The sequence below is a fragment of the Mastigoproctus giganteus genome, chromosome 6 (genome assembly GCF_048544385.1).
Source record: "Mastigoproctus giganteus isolate SK-2022 chromosome 6, ASM4854438v1, whole genome shotgun sequence".
Classification (NCBI taxonomy): domain Eukaryota; kingdom Metazoa; phylum Arthropoda; class Arachnida; order Uropygi; family Thelyphonidae; genus Mastigoproctus; species Mastigoproctus giganteus.
Genome location: NC_143580.1, coordinates 172820389 through 172836167, shown reverse-complemented (window position 1 = coordinate 172836167; position 15779 = coordinate 172820389). Strand labels below are relative to the sequence as shown.

The window sequence follows — 15779 nt, the reverse complement described above, 5'->3', positions numbered from 1 at the left end:
TCCTACGTGAGCGGTTACTTTATAAGCTGGAACAAGTTGGAATCACAGGGAAAATCTTTAGATGGATAGCTTCAGGGCAGGATGCAGAGGGTTGTGATAAATGGTTATTCTTCAGAATGGGTTGATGTAAGAAGTGGGGTTCCCCAATGATCAGTATTAGGACCACTGTTGTTTTTGATTTTCATAAATGACATCAATGAAGGGATAGATAGAGAATGTGATGTCTAAATTTTCAGATGATGTAAAGAAGATGAAGTTGATGATCACCGTCAAGCAGAGCTTCTTCAGAGTAACTTAGATAGACTTCAGGGTTGGTCAGAAAAATGGCAACTATGCTTTAATCCAGCAAAATGTAAGGTATTATACCTGGGGAACAGTACCCCAAAATAACTTATACACTTGGTGGAGTTGAACTAAAGCCGGTAGTGGAGGAAAGGGACTTGGGTGTTATGATACAGTCAGACATGAAGTTCTCCGAGGATTGTAGACAGGTTGCCAGGAAGGCCCATGGTGTCCTATTGATGATTTATCAAACAATTGCTAATAGAGATAAGGACATCATGATCCCATTATATAAGGCTATGTTATACCACACTTGGAATACCGTGTTCAAGCAGGGGCACCTAAAGAAAGACATTGTGCTCCTTGAAAGGATCCAAAGATGGGTAACCTGCCTGGTGAGATCGGCAAAAGGGTATCCATATGAGGAAAGACTTTGACTATGTGGGTTGCAGAGATTGGAAACTAGGCACCTTAGATACTTGAGTGAGAGGCATAAATAAAATGAAAGAGGACAAAATTTTCACGGTTAAAACTGATTCTAGAACTAGGGGCCATAATTTCAAGTTATGGGGGGAGATGTTTAGACTGGATTCCAGGAAGTTTTATTTTAGCCAGCGAGTTATAAATTACTAGAATAAGTTACCTACATGGGTGGCAGAGGCTGAGAGTTTGGGGAAATTCAAAAGTCAGTTGGATAATTATCTATGGGAGGAAGGAAACGCATTGGTTGTCTATTTACTTTTCTCTTATTAATATTTTTTCCTTCTTACTATTATTATTTTATTTTATTTAATAGGGTGTCTATTTCCTTTTCTCTTATTAATTATTTATTTTTTTAAATATTCTTCCTCTTATTATTATTTATTTTTATTGATTTTTTTTTTTTTTTTTTTTGGCTAGCGCAGCATAAGCCATAGGCTTCCTTGCACCATGTGGCCATTGCAAATATTAATACTATTAAAATGCATATTATGTTTGCCTTACAATTTAGCATTGATAAAATGCGCAAATCATGGAAATGTTTAACATGTGTAAATATTTATACTGTTGGCTTTTGGATTCGAGATTGGGATCCTTGATAGGGTTTTACTGCTTGTGTTTTAAGCTGTGAACTGAATTTAGTTCTGATTGAAAATAGGTTAAATAATAGACTTTACGTAGTGATGGTTCCTGACTAGGTTTTTAATGAAATTAATTGAACTTTTGTCTTGAGTTTATTGTCAGAGATTAGTTTTTTTTTTATTATGTGTTATTACTAGGATAGCTGTTGACCCTGGTCTTTACGTGAGGATGCGTTGTCTTTCTTGGCTTGGTTCACTGGGCAGATGAGTTCATGTTTTCTTGTAGCTGAAGTGGGTTCCTGTTGCCAAATTGTTGGGACCCTGATAGAAAGTGCATATTAACTGACAATAAATATCAAAGTAGCAGAATCCACAACTTGTTTTCAATTGGATATCATGACCATTGGCAATAAAAACCTAGTTGTGTTTAAAAGAACTGTTTTGGTGAATTGGTTTTATCCTGGTTGAACTTGATTTATCAGGGCGGAAATTTCTGTTGGCCAAGGACTTTTGGTTTAACAGTATATACTATAAGGTTTTCATTTCATTATTGATGAACTTCGAGTGTTGGCAGTCGAGGTGAGCAGCCCCGCTTCGTCAGGGCTCCTCAGTTAAGTGGATTGTATTACTGTTGATTAGTGCTTTTAAATATTTGATTTATTTAGATATTGTTGGATTATTTTGTTAGAGGTTTTCCTGTATAATTTTTTAAAGTTAATTTTCATTGATATTTAGCTAATTTTATAATGGTAGTTACAAAATCTGCCTTAAACACGTCAGAGAGTATCGTGACTCACACAGAAATAGCCGATGGCGATTTACGGGTGAATCATGATTTAATCCGTTGCAAAACCTGTGGAATGTTTTCTAAGGTCAACCTGGTGACTAATCACAGCTCACCCGGGGATTCTTTTCTTTGTGATCGATGTAAGGAGTGCATCGATCTTAAATTACAATTTGGTGCACTGATGGAACAATTTGAGTCCCTGAAGAAATGGGTGCTTGGCCTCGAGAATAATGCATCTGGGAGCTCGTCAGGGACTCAAGACTCCAGCAATCTACCAAGTTATGCACACCCGATTCGGGCCTCAAAACAGAAAAACCAAGTGCAAACTACTCTGGTTAAAAAGGACATTGTTTTATTAAGGAGACTCCATTGTCATGAAAACGGGGAATATTTTTTGTAAGAAGATAGGTGGAGTAGAACCAGGGTATGTCTGCCAGGAGCAACTATTAATGATGTCACAAACAGATTGTCAGATTTTAAGGGGGGGTAAAGAGAATATTATTATTCATGTGGGGACAAATTACATTAAACGTACACGATCTGACGATTTGTTGGAAAAATACAGGACCAGGCTGAGGAAATGCCGCGAGCTAGGCCACAATGTCTATGTGTCTGCAATTCTGCCCAGACACGATAGGAGGAATTATATGTTAAAAGCCTTGGGGATTAACTCAAGACTTAAAGGACTCTGCAAGGCTTTAGGGGGGAAAATTTCTATCAGCATGGCCCACACTTGTAGGTAGAAGGAATTTGTTTTGTAGAGACAGGATACATTTAAACAAAGGTGGTGCAAAAGTTTTTGCCAGTATTATTGAGGATACCTTAAAGGTTCAGAGAAACTGCTAGTTAGGGGGGATGTGGGTAATACTGACATGCGTTTATCTGATAATACTGGTCAAAGTAACTCTTGCACTTACCTCAAGAGTTCTTATCTGTTACCCCAACTGGCCATATCTAGATGTTCTGCGGGCAGAAACATTTCAAGTTGTTGTTGTTGTTATTTGGTTTTTAGGAGCATTAGCAACTAAGGCCATATTGCTCCGGGATATGCGGTGGTCATTCCCTGACCTTTCCGCATCCTCCGTATTTGGTGGTGACGGGCTCGAACCCCGGTCTAATCAAGAAGCGTGTCCGTTTCAAGTGAGCGGGTAGCTAATGCCGGGAAGAGAGCCTAAAAAACTTCAAGGGTTGTTAGGATAGTTAAATATACAAGAACAGTAAGTCTTAACTGTTTATATAGTAATGTTAGAAGTGTCATCAATAAAATGAGCGAATTCGAACTGCTGGTTAAAACAAGTAACGCGGACATAATAGGGCTTATGGAGATGCGGTGCCACTCGGAAATTGGGGATGATGAGTTTCAGTATGGCTTGTATAATCTATTTAGGAAGGATAGGGTAGATAGAAGGGGTGGTGGGGTAATGCTTCTTATCAGAAGCAGCCTGAGTGCGACGATAGCTTTCCCAGATTCAGACGTTTCACATGCTAGTATAGAATCTGTATGGTGTGAGATAGTTGGAAACAAAGGTATAATGTGAGTAGGAGTAATCTACAGACCAGGTGATTGAGAAGATTATAACGAAAGCCTCTACATGCAAATGGAATGGGCAAGTAAGCGTCATGTCTTATTATGGGTGATTCAATATGCCTCTAATTGATTGGAGTAAATGGGAAGGAAACTCGACATGGGGAACAAAATTTTTAAATCAACTAGATGACTTATTTGTATCAACATGTCAGGGAAAGTACTAGAGAAAAGAATATCCTAGACCTCATCATCACCCATGAATCAGATGACATAACAGGACTGACAGTAGAAGAACCAGTAGTAGGAAGTGATCACGGAGTTCTACAGTGGATGATGATGAGAGAGGTAGCAGTAGTAAAAGGCAAAGGAATGGGTTATAATTTCAGAAAAGGAAATTACGATGCCTTAAGGTACTACATGGCCTCTATCAACTGGGTAGATATCGCACAGAGAGCAAATACAATTGAATTATAGTATACCTTTAAAATATTAATCACAGAAGCCTTAAATATGTATTTACCATTAAAAAAGTACTCCACGAGGAGGTTTCCAAGTTGGATGAATAGTGAAGTTGCCACATTACTTGAGCAGAAAAAGGTGGTATGGAAAAGAGCAATAAAAAGTACTGAAGCCTATAACAGCTACAAGATGATCTGTAACAGAGCCACAGAAAAGGTTCGACAGGCAAAGGCAGTTTATGCGAAAGCACTAGCAAGCAGAGCAAAGAGGGGGAATAAGGAATTCTTCACATATATAAATGCCAAGAAGAGCAGGACAAATCAGATCAGACCTTTACGTAAGGGAAAGGGAATAGTATTTAAATACACCAGCTGCCATTGCAGATGAACTAAACGGTTATTTTGCATCGATATTTACAAATGAAAAACCTTTTGTGGCAATGGGAAATTCTGGGAGTGAAGTTGAAAAATATGTAATTGATGATATTGAAATTTCGCAAGATTATTTAATGAAAAAACTTTCTAGCCTACAGGCCAGTAAGGTTGCTGGAGTTGATGGAATATAGCCTATAATATACCCTATAATACCCTACGGAGAGGCCTCCGTAGCCGAGTGGGCAGGAGTGGGAGTGCAGTAGCACACGCTCTTTGAGTAGACCAGGGTTCAAGCCCCTGACTGCTGAATACGGTCGATCTGCCAACCCGCACTGGACCAGTGTGGCAGATTATGGTCCATTTCCCTCAACATGAATTGTTGAGGAGGCTTCCATCCTGCAGTGAGTTGTTAAAGGCTGCACTTTACTTTTACTTTTTTACCCTATAATCTTAAGGGAGGCGGAAAGTGAGTACATTGAACCATTGAGGCTAATTATGCGAGCATCACGAGACTCTGGGGAGATTCCCTTGGATTGGAAAAGTGCCAATGTATCTCCCATACATAAGGGTGGCTCTAAGAGTGAAGTTGGAAATTATCGACCTATCAGTCTGACTTCAGTGGCAGGGAAAATCATGGAGGCAATGATCAAGGGTGGAATTCAGGTTCATTTGGATCGAATTGAAAATTCTCTTTTTTGTAAAGGGAAAATCATGTTTAACAAATCTGGTTCGCTATTTTGAAAGGGTCACTCACAAGCTGGATTTAGGGAATAATTTCAACATTGTTTATTTAGATTTCAGCAAAGCTTTTGACTCAGTCCCACATGAGCGGTTGCTTTATAAGCTGGAACAGGTTGGAATCACTGGGAAAATCCTTAGATGGATAGCAGGATGGCTTCAGGGCAGGAGGCAGAGGGTTGTGATATATGGCTATTCCTCAGATTGGGTTGCTGTAAGAAGTGGGGTTCCCCAAGGATCAGTATTAGGACCGCTGTTGTTTTTAATTTTCATAAACGACATCGATGAAGGGATAGAGGGCGTGATGTCTAAATTTGCAGATGATGTTAAAATTGGTGGAGTAGTTAATAATCACTGTCAAGCTGAGCTTCTTCAGAAACCTAGACAGACTTCAGGAATGGTCAGAAAAATGGAAGCTATGCTTTAATCCAACAAAGTGTAAGGTATTACACATGGGAAACAGTAATCCCAAAATAACTTATTCACTTGGTGGAGTTCAACTAAACCCAGGACTGGAGGAAAGGGACTTGGGTGTTACGATACGGTCAGACATGAAATTCTCTGAGCATTGTAAACAGGTTGCAAGGAAGGCCCATGATGTCCTATCGATGATCTATCGAACTTTTGCAAGGAGAGATAGGGACGTGATAATCCCATTATATAAGGCTTTTGTTAGACCACACTTGGAATACTGTGTTCAAGTATGAAGACTGCACCTAAAGAAAGACATCGAGCTTCTTAAAAGGGTGCAAAGACGGGTAACTCGGCTGGTGAGATCGGCAAAAGGGCGTCCTTATGAAGAAAGACTTCGAATATGTGGGTTGCAGAGTTTGGAAATTAGACACCTTAGAGGACATTTGATTGAGATGTTTAAGGCTCTGAAAGGCATCAGTAAAATGAATAAGACAAAATTTTCAAGATTATAAATGATGCTAGAACTAGGGGACATAAATTCAAGTTACAGGTGGAAATGTTTAAATTGGACTGCAGGAAGTTTTATTTTAGCCAGCGAGTTATAAATTACTGGAATAAGTTGCCTACATGGGTAGTAGAGGCTGACAGTTTGGGGAAATTCAAAGGTCATCTGGATAGTACCTTCGGGTCAGGGATGCGCATAGGATGATAGGTTTAATTTCCTTTTCTTTTATTAATTATTATTATTTTTATTATTATTATATTTTTTTTATCATTGTTTTATTTTCCCCTCTTTGGCTGGTGCAGCATAGGCTTTCTTGCACCATGCGGCCATTACTAATACTAACTGGCTGGATTACTTATGTCCAATCTTGTGTTTTTTCATAGTCCTGGTTGTTACAATTTCATAGTCCTGTTATTTTTCCTGTTAGTCCTGTTATTTTTTTCATAGTCCTGGTTGATACAATTACTATCTCTATGACTTGCTTACTGGCAAAAACTGAAGTTGCATGTTTCTCCTAAATGATTATTAATTATCTAACAAACTAAAGTATTGAACTGACCCTTTTTTGGTGTGTGTGTGTGTGTGTGTGTGTGTGTGTGTGTGTGTGTGTGTGTGTGTGTGTGTGTGTGTGTGTGTGTGTGTGGGGACTCACTTGCTCCTTGTTTGAATATTGGAAGTCTTGAATGTTGAGGGTTGAACTTCCCATAGTGTTTTGGGCCTCTGGTTTGGTGGCCCAGTACTTATGTTGTTAGTGCTTGGCAGGATAATCTCCTGAAATGTAGAGTTGGTAATTGACTGGCCCTTGATTGGCTGTAATATGTATATGTGTTCTGGAAGTTATTGTGGTCTTCCTCTGAATTTGGAGGATAGACATTGTGGAGTTAATATGTTGACTACACAGTGATATGTCATTTTTTTTTGTGATTTGTAGTTGTATTATTTAGATATATATTGTTTTCTGGATGTTTATTTATAAATAGTTAAATTATTGTAAATAAATGATTTTCTGTCCCTTACCAATTGTTTGGGTCAATGTGTTATGTAAATGGGACAGAAATTCTTACTTTTGTAGAGAGACTTTAAATTGTCCTTGTTTGTTCTCCTGAGTTGGAATGATTAGGGAGGAGGTGGAATGATTTTGGTTACAGAAATATATTCTAATTTTGTTTTATTGTTTCTCGCTGTACTTGTGGGTGGGTATTGCTAACTCTTTGCTAGTATTGAATTGTAATGGGCTTAAAACTTAGCTTAGCTTTTGTCTAGACATGATTTTCTTTATTTCCTGTTTACCTAATGTTAGGATTCAGGAAATAGAATTGGTTTGTTAATGTTTCCCCACTTGTGTTGTGGGATGGTCTAAAGGTAGAACCAATGTACATATTGTTGTTATTGTTTATGGTTGACTGATATCTGGTCTTAAGTGTAGATTAAGTATCTGTTCACTAGTCTTTCTTAAATCTGTTATACTTTCTTACTCTATGTTTCTCATTCTTCTAGGGGATGTCTTTTTCTTCTTCCTCTACTTTCTATCTCTATTTCTTCTTCCCCCCCCTGCTCCCATACTTCTCACTCTATTACCCATTTCCTTTTCATAAAATATCTGAATACTTGGTAATATTTACTTTCTCTTCTCTCTTCTCTTCTATTTCAGGGGATGTCTATTTCTTCTTCCCCCTTATCTTCTATCTAACTTTCCCTTCCCTTCCAATTTCCATGCTTCTCATTCTTATCTCCATTTCCTTTCCCTGAACACCTTGGGCTCCCAGACTTGCCTGATAGCCCCAGTAAGAGTTTCAGTTCAAAAGAAATCCCTGACACACTTCCTCGTGGCCAAGGTTGGAATCAGAGGGCAGGGTACCAAGTATCCCTTGGCTGTGAAGTCGCCAGATGCCAGCACTCGACACTCAATATAACAACACACATACACACTTGCCTGCCTTGGCCTTTTGCCTTTTCAGATGCTACTGTGGTATATAGGGGACAACCCTGGAGACCATAATTAAAACAAACACACCTTGACACTTTAGCAGTTCTAAAGTTTCATTCAAGTAATGTGGTTTCATTTTTTTAATATGGTTTACATATGTAAATTTAACCTTTTTCTCATGTACTGATGTGTATGTTTTGCATTACACATCTAATGGGTCTCAGAACAGAACCTCTGACAGTTGATTTAACAAGTTTACAAAATGACAGGAATTAATTTATAGTTCTTTTAATTTTTTTTCTGTTGGTTCCATACACTGTGACCAATGTGTTTTTTGTAGTCCACATTAGCCGTACTGTTTTGGATTGAGAGGCCCCTTCCCTATCCTTCAACTTCAAGCATTGATATTCATTCCTTTTCTAAACTCTAAAAAAATTACATCATTTGCCATTGGTTCAATTAATAATTTATAAACACTGCACATGCACGCATGTCATGAATGCTGCCAATGATAGCCCAGCTTATCCTTCATGAAGCAAGAATGGCTATTCATTCTTCACCACTATTGGGGGAAGGGTGATTATATTTCGATGGTTGGTGAGTGTATGAAATACAGTACGGTTTTAAAAAATAAATCTTTCTAATAGTTTTGTAAGTTACAGCCTATTTTTAAATAAGCATAAGAGTAATACAGTACACTCTCGATTTTCCGGGATAGATAGTAAAAAAAAATCCCGGATAATTGATTTCCCGGTTAATCCAAAAATACAGACGTCCCCAACATCCGTAAGACATATGTTCCAGGACTTCTTACTTCGTCGAGTTTTACTTAACTCAGGAATGACCAGTAACATATTGCTACTATATTATTATTGACAAATCTGAATTCAGCACGATAATTGTTAATGTTTGACCATTTTCATACATTCTTATTAGTTCAATTTTCTGATCTAAATCGATCGCTTTCCTTTTGTTGGTAGATGTACTAGTACCGCTGTCACTTATTCTCTTAGTCGGCACCATAATAACGGTCAAAATGAAATTTTCTGTAAAGAACTTCACAGGGTTAAAGTGAAAACTCACTATTATCATCCCGCACAAGCTCACATTTTACTAAAGCACGTTTCTGGAGGTCAATAAAAAATTCCCAATAGTTTATTGGGCGTTTCTGTTAGCTCAATCTATTAAAATGGGTAGTAAACTTGATCTTATTCATTTGCGATAATACCAATAGCTGGAATTCTGTGGGTTTTTACATTATTATGGTGAAGTGTGTGTCCCCTTCACTGAAATGTTCAGTCATATATAAAAAAAAAAAAAAAAAAAAAACATAAATAATTGTAAGAATCTTCTCTTTTTTCCCTATTTTTTTGCTTGTTATTCGGATCTCACTTGTGCAATTTGTGCATGGCATGATCGTCGTTACTGATTGCTTATTTTATTTTATTTTTTGTTTGTTTTAAATTTTACAATCCTAAAAAAAAAAAAGAGTGAAAACAAATTTACGTAAATCCGTAGTTGCGTAAGTCGGGGACTTATTGTATCGAAAAATGTTCAGCAACCTACGTAAAAAATATGGCGATAGATAAAAAAAATTACCACATACTACTCGCGTGTCCAATATGATGCTTCCCTTTATTTTTTGCAATGTCGATTTTAAATCTAATAGCTTTCCTTTATTTTTTATGATGTCGCGTATGGGTTGGTCACCAACATTATAATGGTTCATTAGAGATTTAATGGATGCACCGCCTTCAAACTTTTGAATAATTTTGTCTTTGTTTAACTGAAAGCGCAACTCTTTTGCATTTATCCATAATTTTTGCGATTTCTAAACAAAAAAAAAAAAAAACATATATATATATATATATATTTACTATAAAAAAATTTGACATCCCTGACAAAAATAACGAAACAAAATTTGTCTTTTTGCGGTGCAACAGAACACAATTATCAACGTGACACACTAAAACAAACTAAACATTTGGTCTCCCTCTTTTTTTTTTTTTTTTTTTTGAGCAGTGGGTGTGAAGACAGCAGGGGTTACAAGATAATAGGCACATTAATCTCCCAATGATGACTTATAATGCACTTCTTGTCGCTTATTTAAGACTTGCAAAATATCTGTTTATACCTATTCTAGTTATTACTTGAATTTTATGAATTTTGGTTGATTTTTTTTTTTTTTTTTTTTTTAATTTGGAGTCTTGAAGTGTCCCGGTTAATCCGATCCCAGTAAATCGAGTCTGCTGTACATTGTGAATAATTCAATAAAATAATCAAAAATTGGATCATGTATATATGTTTTTTACCTCACACTGTGACAACTCAACTTTTAATTTTTGTGATTCATCTTCATAACATTTTCTTTCCTAAAATAAAAATAAACAAATGAACACACATGCCCATAATATATGAAAAAAAAAATCTTCCTATTTAAAATTATATTATATTTTCAAACTTGCAAATTTTTCTGAATTGAAACTGAGTTCTTGAAATACAGTATATGCTAATACATAGCTGACAACTTCTGACTTTCAAAAAGCTTGACATCAGGTAATCTTTACAAAAAGCAAGAAGAAAATAGATTTTTCAGAAAAATCAGGAAGTTTTTTAAACTAAACATTAAATTTCACTGACCACACACACATGCACATGCACTAAAATGTAGCCACAAGACTGTTTAAGAGAATGTATGCTTTCAAACATTAGCTTACCTAAGATTTTTCTATGGATTCCTGTTTGGATTCAGCTGATTATGATTGCTTCTAGAAATACACTGTTGCAGACTTTCCCTCTTCGGAAATGTTAAAAAAAAAAAAATTGCAGCCATTATCAACCCACTGCAGGGTGGAAGCCTCCTCAACAATTCATGCTGAGGGAAATGGACCATAATCTGCCACACTGGTCCAGTGCGAGTTGGCAGATTGACCGTATTTAGCAGTCAGGGGTTTGAACCCTGGTCTACTCAAAGAGCATGTGCTGGTGCACTCCTGCTCCTGACCACTCAGCTACGGAGGCCTTTCGTTTTCTTTATAAAATGGCATTGCCTGTTATTCAGACTTGGCTGACAAGAACATTTCCAAAGCCTCATCAAAAAGAGATCGGAATGCAGTATTTTTTTTCACCTGGCTGAACATTCTCTTATAATCAGCACTGCTATGAGCAATTCTTAAAATGTCAAGCACAATAACTTGGAATAATAAAACTGACAGAACTGATACTGCAAAGTATCTATTTCATCATCTTCAATGATCATGAAAAAAAAAAATGTATTCTCCAAATAGCACCTCTGAATGACAAACTGGTTCTCCAAATATGATTATGTTTATGTTAAAGTTAAATAATATTTAACTTAATACTTCTGAAAACTCGGTGGCAACTTGTTATCTATGAATTCTGTTTTGAGCCAACAGACTTTCAACCGTTGTAAAGGAAACAAGCTTTGGTAGGAATTCAAACTAAGTACAGAATCACAGCTCTTATTATAAGTGCATTAAATATTTTAAGTTGTAACATTTCACTGGATCTTATCAGCACGATGGCACAATATTGATACAACTGCAATAACACCTTTTTTTCCCAACCATATGTATATAACGCTGTAGAGCTTGCCGTTACTGTTGTGGTGTACTACTGATCAGTTCATCAACCTCTTTTGGTTTATGATGCACTATCACTGTACTTGTCTCTTCCTGGTCTTTTATAATTGTGACTGAAATGGAAGGCAGCCTTTACTACTTTACTGATGAATGAGAGTGGAGTATTGACTTGTTTTTCTAAAAAAGTTAGGAGCTGCCATCCGACACATTTGTTTGTTCTGTAAATAAATCTTTAATCACAGTATTAGTCATGTACATTGAAAGGACAGAATTCACGAGATACCTGGTTCCTGGGCAATGCAATGCTGTCATCCCCTCTCGCTAGTGGACGAACCCACTGCTTGGCAGGTATATAGGTATACTGCACTCATGTAGATGGTAATTCGATGTCAGTATGGATAAAAGTTGTGAGTTAACCGACTATGAAAGAGGGATGGCCCGATACATTGGTCACTCTATCGTGGAGGTAGTACAGAAATTGCACTATCCCCATTCGACAGTATCAAGAGCGTATCAGGAATACAGCATTTCCAGAATAACCTATAATCATGGACAGTGCTGTAGGCAGAGAAAGGTGGTGGATGAACGTGCCCATCGACGTCTGTCTCGCATTGTTTCAGCCAACCAAAGAGAGACAGTGGCAAAAATCACCACCGACTTCAATGAGATAGGTGCCAGAAATGTCTCCACCAAGACTATCAGGCGATCACTAGCTGAAATAGGTCATGGGAGCTGCTGACACACCAGAGTTCCATTGCTAATGCCACGACACAGGACTCCTCAACTGAGCGAAAGAGCATTGGCACTGGACCTTGGATGATTGAAGATGGGTCTCCTGGTCCGATGTGTCCCCTTTCCAGTTATTTTGAGTGGACGGGAGGATACGTATCTAGCGGAAACCACATGAAGCTATCCACCTATCAAGTCAACAATTAACTGTTCAGGCAGGTGGACGGTCGGTAATGGTCTGGGGTGTGTTCCACTGGCACACATTGGGTTTGTTTGTTATTTAGGAGCATTAGCAACTAAGGCCATATTGCTCGGGGATATGCGGTGGTCATTCCCTGACCTTTACGCATCCTCCGCACACGTTGGGACCTCTGGTACGTCTAGACAGATCTCTGAACAGTCCAGGTTATGGGTCCATCCCTGCAGACCACTGCATCTCTTTGTGGTCATCTCGCACCCACAGGGAAATGGACTCCTCCAGCAGGAAATGCAAATCCCCACAGAGCCGTGGTGACTAGAACATAGTTCAAAGAGCATTCTGCAGATTTTACCACCATGGAATGGCCTCCCTGTTCACCGTACTTGAACCCTGTGGAGCATCTTTGGGATGCTGTAGAAAGGTCCGTTCAAGCTTTGGATTCTCCATCCAGGAATGTGACAGAATCATGGACAGCGGTTCAGCAAGCATGGATGGAAATACCTATTTTTTTTTTGTTTTTTCTTTTTATAGTTGTTGGCGCATCGGCTTCTGTGGCCATAATGCACCTCCCAAGGTTTTTTTTTGCAGTACGTTGAACCAAGCCCGAGGCGGGATTCGAACCCGCAACCTTTGGGTTGCTAGGCAGTCACTTTACCCACCCGGCTAGCGGAAATACCTGTGAAACGCTTTTATGAACTAGTGGTGCTCTTATCCGGGCAAAAGGTGGGCCTACCCATTACCAGTTTTCTCATCTAAAGAAGCAGCACATTGGTATTTTTCCAGTTTGCTTTGCAAAATTTCCATTTTTTTTACCTCTTATAGATTGCAGTACGTCATTTGTTAATAGGCGAAAAACAACTGGGTAATGATCACTGCTAGAAGTTGTTTGATTATCTGTCCTCTTATCCGTATGAACAGAACCCCAAATGATATGATGCCCATTAAGGTCCTGCATCAAACAGAATGGAGATGGTAATTGGTCAAATAAGTCCTCGAGGTCTTTCAATGTATATGTATGATTAGGTGGATGATAGAGAGAAACCTTGGCAAAGGTAATTCCAATCGTGATGCGTACAGCAACTGCTTCAAGGGGTGTTTTCAGTTGAATATGCCTGGATGGAATATTAGAGTCAACCAAAATGGCAACTCCTCCATGAGTGGTTGTTGTGGTTTTACGATCTTGCCAATAAATTGTAGTGCTTGTAGTACTCAGGGCCAGCCTGCTTGTGAGTAAATGTCTGCAGTGTTAGTGAATGATTGAATGTTAGCTGTGTTGAATGAGAATGTGTAAGTGGGTGATTTAAAACTGCCCCAAACTGTAAACTACACATTTATAATATTATTATTAGACAGAATGGATTGTGCATGAGCGTTCTCCCCACTTGAAGGGAAGTGAATGTTGTCCTTGCCGTAACTGCAACCAGTCGCATCCCTGATTATAGGGCAGGTGCACTAGTGGAGAGCTTTGTGTGCAATTGTTGGTCTGCTTGGGTTGGAAAAACTGTTGTCCCTGTGCAGGCACTAATGCGTAGTTTATGAATGTGTTACTTAGTCTGCCAAAAAAAAAAAAAAAAAAAAAAAAAAAGCCTGGTGTCCATATCCAGGGTGCTGGTCTAGTCTGTATATGTGAGGGCACATTGTTGTTGTTGTTTGGTTTTTAGGAGCATTAGCAACTAAGGCCATATTGCTCCGTGGATATGTGGTGGTCATTCCCTGACCTTTCCACATCCTCTGCATTTGGTGGTCACAGGCTTGAACCCCGGTCTAATCAAGAAGCGTGTGCTACGCACTGCTGCTCCTGGCCACCTGGGTGAGGGCATGTGAATGAAGGCAAAAGGAGGAGGGTGAATGTAAATGCTCAAGTCTTAATTTGTGCACCCTAAATATATGTAAAAGAAAAATTCTTAAATGTCTCATGTGCATATAGTATGGCAGGGGTGTGAGGGAAACAAGTGAATGAACGTGTCCCTGACATAGACACTGATCACTTATTTTGACAGGGTACAGCTCCTTAAAGGCCAAACTTCACAGTCTTGGCCTGGCCACGAACCACATTGTTTCTGTAGTGCCAGCAAGACTGGGCTCGTATGTCATATAATTGTTCATAATATGACAATCAAAGAAGCACACTAATCAGTAAAAGCTGACCTCTCCCATGAGGCCACAAAAAACCGTTCATTACTGAGGAAACCTATTATAAAGCATGGGCAGCATTTGATATAAGATTAAACATGAGACAGGCTCTCAATAATACAATCATGAAGGCAAATTGCTAGATTGTATTACCCTGACAGTCCCTCCTCCCACTGGCTGCCAGCAGATAAAGGAGACAACTTGAGACGATCGTAAAATTACCTATAAAATGGACACTCAGTCAAACTTGATTACCATAGAGAAGTAACTTGAACCTGACCATACCGGTTGTGAATAGGGACTGGACACATGAATGAGAATTGAAAGGAATAGGCCGCACATATTTAAATGTGCAAGCTAGGAGGTTAGGATGAGACCACTAACCAGGAATGAAAGGACTCTAAAAGTCCTTTCATTCCTGAAATGGAAGTATCTTCTATTCATGTCACACCCGCAAACCTGAATGTGTATATCAACAGAAGATTCCAAATGATAAATCTGCTCATGTGTACATTAGCAAGTGCATGCTGGTTATTGTAATGGATTAAATGTGTATCATGAACTGAATTATTGTGTGCTTGTACATATAATAGTGTGTGTGACAGGTTTCATGACAGCCTGGGTGGTTTCACTCAGACCAGCATGTGTGAATAGGAGTATGATTTAGGATAGAGTGTATATCAAAAAGTATGCGAATAACTGCTTGTAAATGAGAGAGCAGAAGTGTGTGATTGATGTTGATGACTGATTGTGTGTGAAGCAAAATTGTTGGTGAATGGGTGGATGTCACTGTGCATCCATGAATGAATGGTGCAAGTGGGGATGGGAACATGCAAGTATGATCGTGCAGAGTGAATGCCTCTGTCACAGCTTGCTGTATGTTTTCTTTTCTAGCACCTGTGTGCAAATGTTCATGACTCATCTTGGTGTGAGCATACTTTGACTTTTGCCTATCCTGTCTTTTCCCTAACTTTCAAAAATGATAAAAAAAAAAAAAGTGTGTGCAAGATCTAGTGAGTGAGTGAATACCTGAGTACACCC

The 15779-nt window shown here is 38.5% G+C and overlaps 1 protein-coding gene across 2 annotated transcripts in view; it reads right to left on the bottom strand.

The window, feature by feature from the left end:
- Window positions 1-15779, bottom strand: part of LOC150084753 (uncharacterized) — a 328924-nt gene that overhangs the window by 155729 nt on the left and 157416 nt on the right. For both annotated transcript variants that reach the window (XM_090375493.1, XM_090375494.1), the window contains exon 10: window positions 10388-10447. In XM_090375493.1, coding sequence (XP_090231619.1) covers window positions 10388-10447 — 60 coding nt within the window. The remainder of the gene's footprint in view (window positions 1-10387; window positions 10448-15779) is intronic.